The following is a 16,675-nucleotide window of genomic DNA, read 5'->3' as shown; positions in this document are numbered from 1 at the left end:
CAGGTATGCAGACCCTTAAAGTTCTTGGACTGGTGTACTTCCTCTACCTCTTTCTATTCTCTGGCCTGGAGTACACACTCAGTTTTCTCACTCACCAACGCTTTCATTTTAACAGGTATGAGACTCGCGTCTTATTCAGCCAGTTCCAATCTGCATTGTGTTTTCTAAAGAAAAATAGAAATTCATTTCTAAAAGTTATCTTTCTTAAAAGTAAGTGGAGGTTTGTGGATTATTAATTTTTAAAATCCATTCTCTGATTGTGAACATCGCTGGCAAGGCCGTCATTTATTGCCCATTCCTAGTTGCCCTAAGGTAGTGGTTTGATAAAAGTGGCTTGCTAGGGCCCCTCAGAGGGCGGCTAAGAGTCATATGTAGGCCAGACCAGGCAAGGATGGCAGATTTCCTTCCCAAAGGACATTAGTGAACCCAGTTGGGTTATTATGAAAATCCAACAGCTTCACAGTCACTTTTACTGATGCTGGTTTCTTTTGAACTGAAATCAAATTCTTGAACTGCCAGGGCTGGATTAATGTCCTTTAGGGAAGGAAACTTTGCTGTTCGCCATTCTGGGCCTAGAAGTGACTCCAGTCCCGCACCAACATGGTTAACCCTCTCAAGGGCCTTAGCAAGCCACTCAGTTATATCAGAGCTACCACCCTCTTAGGACAACTAGGGCAGGCAATAAATGCTGGCTTTGCCAGCAACACCCACATATAACCATACAGCACTGAAGGAGGCCATTCAGCCTGTCATGGCTGTGCTAGTGAATAATGTTTTAATAATCAAGGGAACTTATACGCAAAGGTGCGATTTCTCTTTTCTTGCTATCTTTGTTCATTATATATTTTTTTTCAGTATGCAACAAGGGAAGATGTTCTTCTTTGTGGGGATTACAATGGCATTGGTCCAGGGTGGATATGCTCGAAGGATCAAACCTGGAGATGAAATAAAAGCTGTAAAGAGGGTAAGCGATGGAGAGCTAGGGTTAGATTAACGGCACAGGAGGATTTGCTTCGGGCATGATGGACTGTAATGATTCTACGTTTCTTGCTTCAGTAACTTCCCAAACACTGGTCACCAGAAAGTTTTTATAGTTTAGGAGGGTGGGAGAGGGAGAGGAACGGATGAGGGGAAGGAGATTGGAGGGGAGGGGTGAGACGGGTTGTAGGAAAGGGAAGTAGGAAGTTGGGGGGGGGAAGATGGTGGAGGGAGGGGTTCAGAAAAATGGGGAAAGAAACAAAAAACCAGTAAACTACTTTTTGAAATAAAATGATGTAAATACGCAGGTCTGTCAGTCTCTGGAAAGAGATATGGATAGTAATGTATTGGGTGTAGATGCTTTGTCAGAATGCATTCAGGCTCCCCCCAGAATGTTAACCAACCTATTCTGCTCTCCTCCTTTGTCAGTATTTTGAGTTCTGTTTTTCTATATCCTCGCTGCTGCTTTCCTGAATAGTTTAATTTTCCTTACAAGCAAGGGAGAGTGTGATGGCCTGCCACTGGATGTCTGTTTCCTGACATTTGTCATGGTGGCCTCTCTCCAGATGTCTTGTCATTGACAGCCTGCTGTAATGGTCTGTTTCCAGATACGAAGTCCTTCAGTAACAGACACGAGACTGACGTGTGAACCCCACCATGTTGGGCTTTGATTTGAATCCTGCTGCCCTATGAAATTTACATACAGCTTTCTTTCCTGCAGTTAACCCTTTCATTACCTCAGCATGTTTTCCCCTTTCCTGCAATATGCTTGACAAATTGCCATCAGTTCCTTGAAGTTATTGGGTTATCTTATGAGGAAAGGTTGGGCCTGTATTCATTGGAGTTTAGAAAAATGAGCAGTGATTTTATTGAAACATAAGATCTTGAGGGAACTTGACAGAGTGGATGCTGAGAGGATGTTTCCCCTTATGGGAGAGAATAGAACTAGGGATACCATTGAAAAATGAGAGGTCTCTCATTTAAGATGGAGATGAGAAGAACTTTTTTCTCTCAGGAGGTTGTTGGTTTGTGGAGGCAGAGTCATTGAATATTTTTAAGGCTGAGTTAGACAGATTCTTGATTGACAAGGGAGTCAAAAGATTAAACTGTTAGACAGGAAAGTAGGCCACAATCAGATCAGCCATGATCTTATCAAATGGCGGAGAAGGCTTGAGGGGCTAAATGGCCTACTCCTGCTCCTAATTCATATGTTCATCCTGGGATATGTACAGTTCGAAGATCCCTATCACCTCTGCCCCCCCCTTATTTGCATGTTGGTGAATAATTGCAGGCTTTTTGACCATGGGAGGCATTGCTAATAAGTCCTGTCTTGTCCTCGCACTCACATCGTGGTTCCAGCAGGGGGAGCTGTATCATTGTCAGGAGCAAGAACAATGGCTGATTTGTTTTTATCCTCCCACCCATCTTTCTAAATCAGGGACGAGAATCTAAATACAGGCACTGCTGTGTCAGAGAACAGCTCAGATAGGCCAGACCAGTTGCTGAAAGTAAGCATTCAGGTGCAGTAAGTAGTTAGGAAGGCAAATGGTATGTTGGCCTTCATTGCAAGAGGATTTGAGTACAGGAGCAAGGATGTCGTACTGCAGTTATACAGGGCCTTGGTGAGAACACATCTGGAGTATTGTGTGCAGTTTTGGTCTCCTTATCTGAGGAAAGATATTCTTGCCATGGAGGGAGCACAAAGAAGATTTACTAGGCTGATTCCTGGGATGGCAGGATTGATGTATGACTAGAGATTGGGTCACTAGAATTTAGAAGAATGAGAGGGGATCTCATAGAAACCTATAAAGTTCTAACAGGACTAGACAGGCTAGATGCAGGAGGAGGTTCCCGATGGCTGGGGAGTCCAGAACCGGGGGTCACAGTCTCAATATATGGAATATGCCATTTAGATCTGAGATGAGGAGAAATTTCTTCACTCAGGGTGGTGAACCTGTGGAATTCTCTACCGTAGAAGGCAGTGGAGGCCAAATCATTAAATATATTCAAGAAGGAGATAGATATATTTCTTAATGCCAAAGGGATCAAGGGATATGGGGAGAAAGCGGAAACAGAGTACTGAATTAGATGATCAGCCATGATTTTTTTTGAATGGCGGAGCAGGACCAAATGGCCTTCTCCTATTTTCTATGTTTCTATATTGGCATACAGAGTAAAATTTCAAAATTAGCCAATGATACCAAAGTTGGAGGTCTGGCAAACAGCGAGGAAGATACTACAGTGGCGCAGTGGTTAGCACTGCAGCCTCACAGCTCCAGGGACCGGGTTCGATTCTGGGTACTGCCTATGTGGAGTTTGCAAGTTCTCCCTGTGACCGCGTGGGTTTTCGCCAGGTGCTCCGGTTTCCTCGCACAGCCAAAGACTTGCAGGTGATAGGTAAATTGGCTGTTGTAAATTGCCCCTAGTATCAGCAGGTGGTAGGGAATATGGGATTACTGTAGGGTTAGTATAAATGGGTGGTTGTTGGTCAGCACAGACTCGGTGGGCTGAAGGGCCTGTTTCAGTGCTGTATCTCTAAATAAATAAAAATAAAATAATCGACTGCAACAGGACATAGATAGGCTAGCTAGCAGAATGGGAAGACAAGTGGCAGATGGAATTTCATAGAGAGAAGTGTGAGGTGATGTATTTTGGCAGAAAGGATGGGGAGAAGGTCATATAGACTTCATAGCACATTTCTAAAGTGTGCAGGAACAGAGGGACCTGGGGTTCATGTGCATAGATCTTTGATCAGGACATATTTAGAAAGCATTTGGGATCTTGGGCTTCAGAGGTATTGAGTACAAAAGCAGGGAGCACAAAAGCAAAATACTGCAGATGCTGGAAATCAGAAACAAAAACAAAAAATGCTGGAAATAATCAGCTAGTCAGGCAGTGTCTGTGGAGAGAAAAACAGTTAACGTTTCAGGTCTGTGATCTTTCAACAGTTCAGTTTTTCTGTTGAAAGATCACAGACCTGAAACGTTAACTCTGTTTTTCTCTCCACAAAAGCAAGGAAGTTTTGCTGAACCTTTTTAAAGCTCTGGTTTAGGCCACAACTGGACTATTGCATCCAGTTCTGGTCACCACACTTCAGGAAGGATGTGAAGGTCCTTGACAGGGTGCAGAAGAGATTTACCAGAATGGTTCCAGGGATAAGAGAATTTAGCTGCAAGGTTAGGTTGGAAAAGCTGGGGTTCTTCTTGGACCAAAGGAGGTTGTCAGGAGATCTGATAGAGATGTACAAGATTATGAAGCGTTTAGATAAGGTACACAAAGAAAAGCCGTTCGCATGAGCTGATTGTACAAGCATTAGGAGACACAGATTTAAGGTTTTGGGCAAGAGCTACAGGGGGGATGTGAGGAAGAACTTTTTTTATGCAGCAACTGGTAATGACCTGGAACTTGCTGCCGAGGATGGTGGTGGAAGCGGAGACAATCAATGATTTCAAAAGGAAATTGGATAGACACGAGAGAAATAAAACTTGCAGGGCTACGGGGATTGAGCAGGGGGATGAGACTGACTGGATTGCTCTACAGAGTTGACGTGTACTAAATGGGCTGAAAGGCCGCCTTCTGTGCTGCAATGACTATGACTTAATGGCTGTGAGTCAAATATGCTCTTTGTAACTCAGTGATTCACTCCCTTAACCACTTAAAAATCAGGGACTTCTGAACTTGGTAAGTGTGTGACCACCAGTAAAAAGGACTTATTTTCTCATAACATAACTTCCTCTTCAGGCCATAGCCCTGCTAATCCCAGCTTTTCTCATCATTGGCTGGGCCAGCACCGTGACTGCCCTGTACATCGGACTCCTCTTCTACTCATTCGGTAAGTTGCTCAAAAATATCAACAGTAACGTGCATTTATATGGCGCCTTTAACACAATGAAACACCCCAAGGAACTTTGCTGGAGCGTTATTAAACAAAATTTGAGACCGAGCCAAAGACGGAGATATTATGGCAGGTGACCAAAAGCTTGTTCAAAGAGGTATGTTTTAAGCAGCATCTTAAAAGGAGAAAAGAGAGGCAGAGAGGTTTAGCGAGGGAATGCCAGAGCTTCAGGCCTAGACAGCTGAAGGCACAGCCGCCAATACTGAGATGAAGGAATTAGGGTCGCACCAGAGGCCGGAAGTGGAGGAGCGCAGAGATCTTAAGAGGGTTGTAGGGTTGGAGGAGGTGAGAGAGATAGGCCAGGCCATGGAAGGATTTGAACACAAGGAAAGGCATTCTCAACTCGAGGCATTGCCAGAAAGTTGCCAATCCTAACAGTAGTTATTAATGATCTGAAGTTTGTGGAGTAATATAAACTTTTACTTAAAAAGCAGGGATTTTTTGATTGGCTTCATTGCAAACGTATACAGAGATTGCTACACTTCTTAAGCAGATATTTAAAAAAAAAAACAAATAAAAGAACCGGAAATACTGGAAAGAGAAAAGACAATTTCGGGTGTAGACCATCAGCACTGTTGTGACTGAAGGAACTAATCTGTCCTTTCATCAGGGCTGATGAGGCATCATTGTATTTTCAGCCTGTATAATACACCTTCACCTCCCCAACAGTGACTGCCAATCTCTTCTTGCCTCTCCAATGCATTGATTAAGGATTGGTTGACCTTGATTATACCATGCTTTTTGTACTGTGAACAGTGCTGGGCTCTATTATAAAAAGGATATAGTGGCACTGGACAGGGTGCATGAAAGATTTACTAACAGAGGTTATACCCATCAGGAAAGACTGAACAGGCTAGGGCTCTTTTGTCTAGAAAAGAGGAGGGGTGACCTGATAAAGGGGTTTGATAGGGTAGGTGTAGTGAAATATTTTCCACTTGTGGAGGAGACCAGAAAGGTCAACAACCTGAAACATTAACTCTGCTTCACTCTCTCCACAGATGCTGCCAGACTTTGAGTATTTCCAGCATTTTCTGTTTATATTTTGGGTAGAATGTGGAATTTGCTACCACAGGGGCAGTAGTTGAGGCGAGTAGCATAGATGCATTTAACACAAAGCTAGAAAAGTATATCCTTCCATTCCTTTCTCCCTCATGTAATGGAAGGATATCGATGAAAAAGGGTGGGAGGAGACTCAAGTGGAGCATAAACACTGGCATGGATCTGTTGGGTTGATAGATTTTACACCTCAAAACAAGCCATGTAATACTGAGATTATGTTTAGCATCACCTCTCACCCTGATGTGCTCTTTCTGTGAAGGTTCTAATTCTGAACACCTCTACCAAATTTCCCCTTAAACTTTTCTGCTCTGAGGAGAACAATCCAGCTTCTCCAGTCTCTCCACACCATTGAAATCCATCATCCCTGGAATCTTGTTTCTCTATAATTTGGCCAATTTTTTTCTCCACACTTGTAAAGATATGCTGAAGCCACCCATGTAGTATTGACGAGCTGGGCGACATTCAGGTCACACAGCTTACTTTTACAAATTTCTGGATAGGTCTTAGCTAGAGGATTGTGTACAATTCTGGGCACCATACTTTAAGAAGCATGTTTCAGCCTCAGAGAAGGTGCAGAGGAGATTTACCAGGATGATACTAGGAGGGACTTCAGTTATGTGGAGAGATGAGATTAGCTGGGATTGTTCTCCTTAGGGTAGAGAAGGCTAAGGGGAGATTTAAGAGGAGTATTTATGGTGAAAGTAGGGAGACTGTTTCCTCTGGCAAGTGGGCTGGTAACTAGGATATAGATTTAAAATAATTGGTAAAAGAATGAGACTGGAATGGAGGAGAAATTTCTTCACACAGGGGATTGTTAAAATCTGGAATGCACTGCTTGAAAGGGTGATATGGAATCTGATTCCATAAGAACTTTCAAAAGGCTATTGGACATGTACTGGAAGAGAACTAATTTGCAGGGTTATGGGGGAAAGCTGAGGTGTGGCATTAAATTGGACACCTTTTTGAAAGAGCTGACACAGACAAAGGGTGAATGGCCCTCTTCTGTGCTTTAAGATTCAATGATGGTTCTCCTGGTTCTAAGTGCCCTTGGCCCAAAGCTTATTAAACGCTGCTCCCTGCCCCAGCATATTCTCACAAGGAAATACTTCCCTGCAAGTAGACGACAGGTCATTGAACTGGAGGAGGTCATTGAATCAGGTCTGACATCCTGTGACTAATTCCTGTGAATTTCTACACTTGCTTCAAGGGTGATTTGCTATCAGAGTATCATAATTTTGTGCAAGAAACATAAAATCTTTCAGTGCAGGAGACTATTTGGTCCATCATGCCTGTGCCAGCTCTGTAAAAGAGCTATCCAAATAGTCCCACTCCTATGGATTTTCCCCACAGCCCTGCAAATTTTTCCTTTTCATCGAATCATAGAGTTATACAGCACAGAAACAGGCCCTTCGGCCCATCAAGCTTATCTATTCTAATCCCATTTTCTAGCACTTGGCCCATAGCCTTGAATGCTATAGCGTCAATTATATATCCAATCCCCTTTTGGAAGTTACTATTGAATCTTCTACAACCACCTTTTCAGGCAGCGCAATCTAGATCATAATAACTAGCTGCATAAAAAACATTTCTCCTCATCTTCCCAATGGATAAAACTGAATTGGATAGTTATTACTGCTTTTGTATTTTCCCACTCTTTCCTTGGAGAACAGCGGCTTGAAGTTATGGGAACATTACTGGGTAGTTAATTCCATACGGGGTGTTGGGTTGTGGAGAGGGGTGGGGAAGAAGGGCTTTAATGACTCCCTCAACTCCATAGAATGAGTTGGGGGAGGAACCTTCAGCATAGGTTGGAGCAGAGCAACATTCTCATTCAGAATGATATTGATGCTATGACTTTTTCTCTCAGCTGCTGCTATAGTCGTTCCCTGCCTGTCTGTCCTGGTGTCAGGATATGGTAAGTCTACATAACATCTGCATGCTTTATACCCAATCATAGGAAATAGGAGCAGGACTAGACCATTTGGCCCCTCAAGCCTGGTCAGGCAATCAATAAGATCATGCCTGATCTGATTGTGACCTTAATTCCACTTTCCTGCCAGCCCCCCATAATTGTTTACTCCCATGTAGATCAAAAATCTAACTCAGCCTTGAATATATTCAATGACCCAGCCTCCACTGCTCACCTGGGAAAGAGAATGCTACAGATTAATCACCCTCTTAAATGGGAGACCCCTTATTTAAATTCCCCAATTGTCAGTAATGGGTTTTTGACTCATGGCTCCAGACCAGGCATCTGGATTACTAGTCCAGTAAATTTTTTTTTTATATTCGTTCGTGGGATGCGGGCGTCGCTGGCTAGACCAGCTTTTTTTTTTTAACATAACCACTATGCTACTGTACTTGTTCTGCTGGTCAATGAGATCATAGCTAATCAGTGTCCTAATACTGTATACCCTCCTTGGCTCAATATCCCTCAATACCTCTGGTTTACAAAATTAGAGTCAGTTATACAGCACAAACAGGCCCATTGGCCCATCGTATCTGTGCCGGTCATCAAGCACCTAACTATTCTAATCCCATTTTCCATCACTTGACCCGTAGCCTTGTATGCTACGGCGTTTCAAGTGCTCATCTAAATACTTAATTACAACCATCCTATGAGTGAAAAATGTTAAATTATTTAATAATTTCACCTTGCTGCTACCTTCCGTCTCAAGTATAAACTTTCCCCCCCCCCCCCCCCTCCCGTTCCTGCAGCCTCTCTTAATATTGAAAATTACCAGATATTTCCTCAGAGGGAAAGGGCTCTCTCAATTAACCAACGTAACTTCAGGTGCAAGATGTAGGAGCCCTTCACCCCTCCACGCACCCCCCTGCTGGAACAAGAGGCTATTTCGCCTGGCGAGAGAATCTAGAAGTAGAGGTCACAGTCTCAGGATAAGAGGCCAACCATTTAGGACTGAGGAGAAATTTCTTGAGAAAAACTCAAGGCTTTGCGAATCTTTAGAATTCTCTATGCCAAAGGACTATGGATGTTAGTTGTTGAGTAGATTTAAGACTGAGATTGATAAACTTTTGGACATTAAGGGATGGGGGAGGGAAAGTATAGTTGATGTAGAGGATCAGCCATGATCTTATTGAATGGTGGAATAGGCTTGAAGAGCTGCAAGGTCTACTTCCGCTCCTACTTATGACCACCTATGCTGCCAGTTAAGCCAAGGCTAACATTTGAGAAAGGATGAATATCTTCAGCAGTGGTGGAGCTAGAGAAAATTGGTTGGGGATGAAAAAAAAAACGATTGCAATAAAACAAGGCTTTTGTTTTTAAACTTAGGTGCAGCTAATCAAAAAGGAACAGTGATGGGAATTCTTCGCAGTCTGGGGGCTTTGGCCCGAGCATTGGGACCAATCATGGCAGCTACTGGTGAGAAAATAGATTCATTTGCAAGCTTTGATCAGTTTTATCATAAAAACTGGGATGAAATTCCTGATTATGTTTAGCAAAGACAGCACGAGTCCAAAATCGGATTACATTATCGGATCGGAGATTTAGCTCCAGTCTGTAATTAAAGTAGGTAAATGGGGTTGAGGTACAGATTGGTCATGATCTAATTAGAGAGGCTGAATAATCTGTTCTGGTTCATAATCAACAGCTTTTATTCAGATAGCACCTTTAATGTAGTAAAGCATCAAGGCACTTCATAGGAGTGCTATCAGATAAAGTATGACGCTGAGCCACATAAGGAGATACTAGGACAGGTGACAAAAGCTTGGTCAGCTTAAAGGAGGAAGGAGGGGGAGGTTTAGGGTAGGAATTCTAGAGCTTGGGGCTTAGACAGCTGAAGGTAGCCAACGGAGGAGCGATTAAAACCAGGAATGCTCGAGAGACCAGAATTGTTCCGATGTACTATTTGTAATTAACTTGTTTGACCTCTTTTATGAGAAGCTAATTGTTGTCAAAGTCAAAATTACTTTTGGGGATTTTTTTTTTTTAAAACAAGTATTGTGCATTTTATTTCTGAATTATTACTTTCTTGCTCGCTCGAAGTTAAAATAAAATCACTTAGTGAAAGAAACCCAAATATGATCACATTCAGTGTTGCTTATTGACCAAAGACGAGGGCTTTTAATTCCAATTTTAGTACATCCTCAATATTGTAGAAGCTGCACAAATGTTAGCCAAGTGCAAAATTAGCACACACCAGATTTCCTCAACCTCCGTAAATCCCAAGGGAAGTCGGAAAGGTTACAACGGCAATAACTTGCATTTATATAACACCTTTAACTTAGTAAAATGTCGTTAAGACACTTCACAGAGCCTTAACAAAATCTGGCACCAAGCCACATAAGGACGTTATGACAAAGCTTAGTCAGAGGTAGGTTTAAAGGAGCATCTTAATGGAGGAGAGAGAAAATGTGCAAGAGGCCAGAATTGGAGGAGAGCAGATATCTTGGGAGGAATTTGCAAACAAGGAATAGCACAAGAATATTTAAAACATAAGAAATGCTGCTCTGAAGTCAAGATGGGGACTGAAACTGACCATCCAGATTGCGATCTTCATGATTAAATAGGGCTGGTTGGGAAGTATGACGTTTGTGTGCTGCTGCTAATGGGAGGCAAAGGTACTGAAGAGACTGAATGGTCTTGTGTTTTGCTTGCAGTTTACTGGCTGGCAGGGGCAGAGGTGTGTTTCACTGCGACCAGCGCTGCCTTCCTCCTCCCGATTGCTCTTCTTACGATTCCCAAAGTGAAAAAAACTGAGTGATGACCAGGAGGAGCAAAGTGGCCCACGTAAACCTTTAAAGGGAGGACCACCACGCTGGATTCACAGCAACAAGCGAGCCTTTTAAACAAAAAAATCTTACAGCAGCTGGGAATATCAAGCAAATGAACATCAGGAAAAATGTGTCTGTAAAAAAGAAATGCAATATTAATGTGTAGCTTAATATTGGGAGTAAAGGGAACGGTTCTATAGAGTAAGTGACTTAACTGAATTGAATCACGATACCGTCAATTTAAAAAAAAAATCTCCTCCTCCTCCTGCCGGCAACATTTGTGGGTTGTTTATCCTACCTCCTGGGCTGGGATTCTGTTTAAGGCTTTAACAAAGCTTAAGCTTTATCGAGGTTAAGGGTGTGAGATTTTGGAAGATTAGGTGGTGCAGCGTGTGTCATACACCAACCCTGGTTTTCATAAAAGGTCATCGACCTGAAACATTAACTGTTTCTCTCTCCACAAATGCTGGCTGACAGGCTGAGTATTTCTAGCATTTTCTGTTTTATTTCGGATTTCCAGCATCTGTAGCCTGTCCGGGCTATAATCACACTACGAGATAAATTTGGACACACCTCAGCCCAGTTTCCCTTTAAGTCAATCTTAGAGATGCTGCAGTAAGGGCTGAGGCACGTTGTTAGAGCAGGAGCTTTACTTACTGCTATACCTAACCTAAATGTTATTGATTAACATATACAAAACAAGGGGAAAAAGTGCAACTCACTCTTTTTGGGATATCTCTTCATCGTCTCCTCCCTCCTCTGGCACCACTGTATGAAATTGGGAACGAACAGACCTGTGTCTCTCATTATCAAAAAGGTTTCCACTCACTGGCATTACAATTTACTGATGCTGGTGTGTACTGAAAGATAATACATGTTAGAATCCCAATAACTGAACAAGTATTAAAGAAACCAGGAAAAGAATTTACCAGACAAGGGTCTGGGAGAGATACATTTACAAAAGCACTGCAGTCATTCGAAGGAATTGAGAATCAGTCAGTGTGAACGTTAGATGACCATAGTGATTTGGCAAAATTGCATCTCCTCTTTTGCCCAATTTCTTCTCTCGTCCGGTGAATTTCCTAGCTGGGGTACCATTTCATAGCTGTCCATCAGAATTGACCTGAGTTTATTCTGGTCTGTAGGGGTTCAGTTATTGGTATCTTCACCAGCTGAGTACTGGTAAATGTATCTCTAAGCATCAGACTTAGCCCTCCTGTCTCCAAGTCAGAAGCTTGTGGGTTCAAGCTTCATTCCAGAGGCCTGATCACAAGTTCGACTAACACTCCAAAGCATTACTGAGGTACTGTCACATCATGTTTGCCCCACTATTGGTGACTGCACCTTCAGTTGCCTAGGTCTTAAGCTCTGGAATTCCTCTCTCAACACCCTCCTTAAACACCTGTTTGACCAAGCTTTAGTCATCCCTCCTAACACTCCTTCCTTAGCTCAGTGTAAAATTCCACCTGATTGAAGTGCTTCCTTATGTTTAAAAGGCATTATGTGAATGCTAGTTGTTACTTCTTAAACAGGAAATCAGAAGATCTGGCAGCATCTGTGGAGAGAAATAGTTAACTTTTCAGGTTGGTGACCTTTCTCTCTCTACACTTGCTACCGGACCTGCTGAGTATTTCCAGAATCTGCAATATTTTGCTATTGCTTCTGAAATCTGCTAGTTGATGCTGTCATCAATATCAAAATTAAGTCTAAGTGATTTGACAACACAATCTCATTCAAATCTGGTAAATTACAGATTACTGCAATTTTACCAGAAAGCTCCAGCAATACTGGTTTCCAAATATAAAGCACTTTGCCTTGTTAGGATTAATCCTAAAATCAGCAGTGCCCATCTAAGAAATCTGCTATTACTGTTTTCAAATTAATAGAAAAGTTCACTTAAAAAAATGTAAATGTGTTGTGTAGCCAAGTCTATGTTGCATTGTTTTGTACACAATTTCATAATTTACTACTATATACACAAAACAGATGCCTTCATGAGCGCTAGAGGGAAGCCATCCAACCTCAGCCATTCTGTAAGAACGTACAGACCTCTGCTCCCTTCTCTGCAATCGCAGTAAACTATTATTCCATGTGAAGAATGTCCTACTCATAAATTTGACTGATTCATTTTATCCCTTGTTTATATAACCATGTCTTCTCTCATTCAAACCTGTGTCCCCTTGTCCTAGTTGAGCTCGTTTTAACCAGTGTCTCCCATTCTAGTGTCCTTGTTTAACCGTGTCCCCCTTGTTCTATGTCCTTGTCTAGTGCCAACCTGTTCACCAACCTCCCCTCCCACATCATCTAGTATCCTCTTGTTTTAATCCATGTTGCTGTCCTGTGTTCTCATTTTTAACCAGTGTCCTGGTACCCACTGTACCAAGGCTATTTTTTGCACTCCTACAGGTGATACATTGGTAATGTGCCTGTGAGCTGCGGACTTTCCTCTTTACAGATAACAGCCGATGCAAATCCAGCTTCTATTTTTAACTTCAGGTTTCTATTTTATCCTCATCTTCTGTAAAGCAGGAGGTTAAATTCAGAACTGTTTTCCTCTCAGCTCACAGTCAGCTGCTTCAGAGCAGCACTGGCAGAGGTCTCGGAGCAGGATTCTGATGGTGTCTGTGCATGGCCCATGAAGAGAAATAAAGGAGACTGCCAGTGATCAGTAATGCCACTATCTTGACTAAAGGAAACTTCATTCCACCATAAGGTTTAAAGAAAGTATTTTATTCGTGGGTGAAACTCAAAAATGTTACAATGAAACTTAAAAAACAAAAATTAATGATTTTCTTCATAAAAGTAATAAATTCTTTTACTTCAGAAAGTGATACAAGAATTGGAAAGAGAATAAAAAATTCAAGAGTTTACAAATCTTTTATATAAGTGGAGAGGAAATTAAGAACTGAAACAAGTCAAAACTGCAATAATTAGCAGATGGTATCTGGTTAATATTCAAGTCTGACAATTATATCTGATTAACAAAAACAGAGCTTAAAACTGCTTAGTGTACAGGGTAAAATACAAGCAGAAAGCCAGCTATGCCATGCAGTCCTCATTACACAACTTATTTGCAAATTATACTCCCTTGCTTTTTTTTTTTGCTGTCAATTTCCACTACAGCCCTGCCTCAACCCACCAGCAGACCTGCTTCGAAAGGGGAAGGTAGTAGCTGGACCTCAACACGTGGACTGTGTTGTCACATCTCCAGCATGCTATAAAAGTTGGATATCCAAACCAAGGCTTCCCACTGAGAATGGAGGAATTTCAGCCAGAAGCCACAGGCAGTGCTGTCTGAAACTTCTGGTGTAGAGGGTAGGGAGTTAGCTCAGAATGGTGTAATTTATATACACCAATACCTCCCCAGTAAATTTTGTGGGATTCCATGCATGATTTTTTAAAAACAATTTTCTCATGTTTTAAACTTCTCTATATTTATTTGAGCAATTGGTTTATTAGAATACGAGTCGAGAGAAACACAGATCATGGGTTTTAATTATCATGGGGCAGTGTGACATTTCCATATCCAGCATCACAGAAAAGAGTTGAGAACATTCAGCAGAGACATGATCTACTCCCTATTTAGTGAAGAATGCTGGTGACGGGATAGGTCACAGTATGTACATGGCACATTCCAAGCAGCTTTTGTTGCTGCCTGATTAAAAGCAGACCTTAAGTGGACATTTTTCTTGTATTCACGCAGGATTTATGAAACAAAAACTCTCTCGATTAACAGTGAAGGGCCCTGGCACAGGGTAAAAATGGACCTACTCCTTTCTATCCAACTCCTCTGTTTGATTTCAAACTATTCTTAGTGATACAGCAACCCTTTTTTTGCTGAATTTGTTATACTTCAAAATGATATATAAAAAAACAGGACTCAGCATGTAGGCCATTTCACAGAATTTTTAGAAGACATCTTTTAAATGCTGAGTCTGTCGACAATCACTGCACTTCAAAGTAATTGGAGCAATTTCTCAGATGCAAGCCTTAATTTTGTTTTATATGATTCCAGCATCAAAGCACAACTTTGCCATCACCTTTGTCTAAACTGTATTTCACTAACATAACTATGTTGTGTACCCATTTTTTTTTGTCCTTTCAGACAGCCACACAATGTTCTTGAATTGGTATGGTGAGCAAAAGTGGGTAAATGAGTCACCAGATCCCGTCAACCAGTTTGTGTTATGCTGTTGCCACATTGGGTATGCCCGTGGTCTTAACAGAAAATACCCAAAACATGGAAACTAGGTATGCAGCGATTCACAGGGTAGAACCTAGATGCTGTTGACATACCACAAATATATCAATGGGCTGCAACATTCAATTGCTTTAATTGTTTTTGTGTGTGGACAAAAGGGAAACCTACCTTAAACTGAAAAGAGCTCTATATTCACGATTCAACAATTTACCTCCAGCATTCCTTCTCATTTTATAAAGTAAGCAACTCATGATCTGTGCCAATTTATAAGCCACATGTAATAATCTTCCTTTAAACACATCCCCACACCTTTTAGGCAGCATTGCAGATGGCTGGCATTTAACAGTCATGCGCAGGATGTCTCTTACACACCTGTTGTAAAATGTAGGTCATTACTACAATATCTGCATATAACAAAGCAATTAATTCATTACAATATAATCTTACTAAAAAGGCTTCCTCTGGTTTCATTATTCTTCTAGCTCAACCCCTGCAATTAAACACTTAGTGGGTTACACCTACTGCACAGAAAGGATTAGCACCTCTTGTGTCAAAAATGTCCCGTTACTTTCAATACCAATTGAACTACACTAGACATTTCTTTGCATTCCGTTACATGGATTTTTTTTAATTAAGACAGAACACTAAATGATACAACCTTGTACATTACAAAAATGAATTAGAATCGATGTGTGAAATGAGGGCATCCTGCTTTCCCCAGGTAAAGACCAGGTTTTTTTCTTTAGGAGTCGCTTTTCTTCTTGTTCTTCTTCAGGAAGGAAGGAGTGCGGAACTTTTTCTTCTTCTTCGAAGGTGACTTGCTGGGAGACTCGTCGCTAGCTGCATCTGCCACTTCCTCAGCCGGTGGCATTGGCACCTGCTCAGAAGGTGGTGGGGAGGGCACTTCTTGGAGCTCAACCGTGGTCAGCTCATCAAGCTTCCTACTCAGATCTTTGCTTGGGCTGTCTGACTCTTTTTCAGAAGCTTCCAAGGGCTCATCAGGGGTGAGTTCTGGCAGGGACTGTTGGAAAGTTGCAGCACTGTCATCCTTGCATGTCTGTTCCACTTGCAATTCTGAAGAATTTATGAAAGACAGGACAACATAAGCAAGTGAGTATGCAAGTTTCAGCTTGGGTATACAACATCAGACTGCCTCTTTACCCTGCTGTAAAACACAGTATTCTTTTGAATCCATGTAAGTGTACTAAGAAAATCTCAGATGGTCAATTATCATACTTTTTTTTTTGAACTTCAGCCATTCTCTAGTGCCTCTATGAATTCAGAACTATTCTGTAACTATTCCAACACTCTCCTGGCCAGCCTCTGATCTCCCACCTTCTGTAAACTTTATTCAAAGCTCTGCTGCCCAAATCCTGATTCACATTTTCTTCAGCCAACCACTGGTGCCTGTGCCTCCAGTTGTCTAGGTCACAAAACCTTAGAAAAGTTAGGGCATAGAAAGAGGCCATTCAGGCCATTGTCTCTACACTGGCTGAAAAAAAACTATTCACCCAATCTAATCCCACCTAACACCTGGTCTGTAGCCATGCAGGTCACAGGCCCCAAGTTCTGGAATCCCCTCTCTTTCTATCCTTTAAATCACTCCTTAAAACCTGCCACTTTGAAGAAAGCTTTTGATCACCTGTCTAATACCACTAATACTTATTGCATGAAAAGGTGTGATATAAATGTAAGTTGTTACTGGGTCCTGAGGCACTGAAGATGGTCTAAAATCTAAAACAGCTTTATACCTTCCACACTAGCGCCTACAAAATGGGGTAAAATGATTTTTGGAGTTTCCACTC

General features: G+C 41.8%; 2 protein-coding genes across 7 annotated transcripts in view; one reads left to right on the top strand and one right to left on the bottom strand.

The window, feature by feature from the left end:
* mfsd10 (major facilitator superfamily domain containing 10) overlaps positions 1-16,675 on the top strand; it is a 79,216-nt gene that overhangs the window by 52,582 nt on the left and 9,959 nt on the right. Inside the window, exons 9-14 of one of the 2 annotated variants that reach the window (XM_068029241.1) lie at positions 4-115; positions 856-964; positions 4,720-4,810; positions 7,800-7,847; positions 9,228-9,317; positions 10,556-10,874. In XM_068029241.1, coding sequence (XP_067885342.1) covers positions 4-115; positions 856-964; positions 4,720-4,810; positions 7,800-7,847; positions 9,228-9,317; positions 10,556-10,659 — 554 coding nt within the window. In that variant the 3' untranslated portion in view covers positions 10,660-10,874. Of the gene's footprint in view, positions 1-3; positions 116-855; positions 965-4,719; positions 4,811-7,799; positions 7,848-9,227; positions 9,318-10,555; positions 10,875-16,675 lie in introns of those variants that run through there. The other variant, XM_068029242.1, reaches the window with a different exon arrangement.
* add1 (adducin 1 (alpha)) overlaps positions 15,521-16,675 on the bottom strand; it is a 245,963-nt gene continuing 244,808 nt past the window's right edge. For 4 of the 5 annotated variants that reach the window (XM_068029236.1, XM_068029237.1, XM_068029235.1 and 1 more), the window contains one exon: positions 15,521-15,944. In XM_068029236.1, the coding sequence (XP_067885337.1) occupies positions 15,613-15,944 (332 nt within the window). In that variant the 3' untranslated portion in view covers positions 15,521-15,612. The remainder of the gene's footprint in view (positions 15,945-16,675) is intronic. The other variant, XM_068029240.1, reaches the window with a different exon arrangement.

The sequence above is a fragment of the Heterodontus francisci genome, chromosome 4, assembly GCF_036365525.1.
Source record: "Heterodontus francisci isolate sHetFra1 chromosome 4, sHetFra1.hap1, whole genome shotgun sequence".
Lineage (NCBI taxonomy): Eukaryota > Metazoa > Chordata > Chondrichthyes > Heterodontiformes > Heterodontidae > Heterodontus > Heterodontus francisci.
This window is presented reverse-complemented; position numbering and strand designations above follow the sequence as displayed.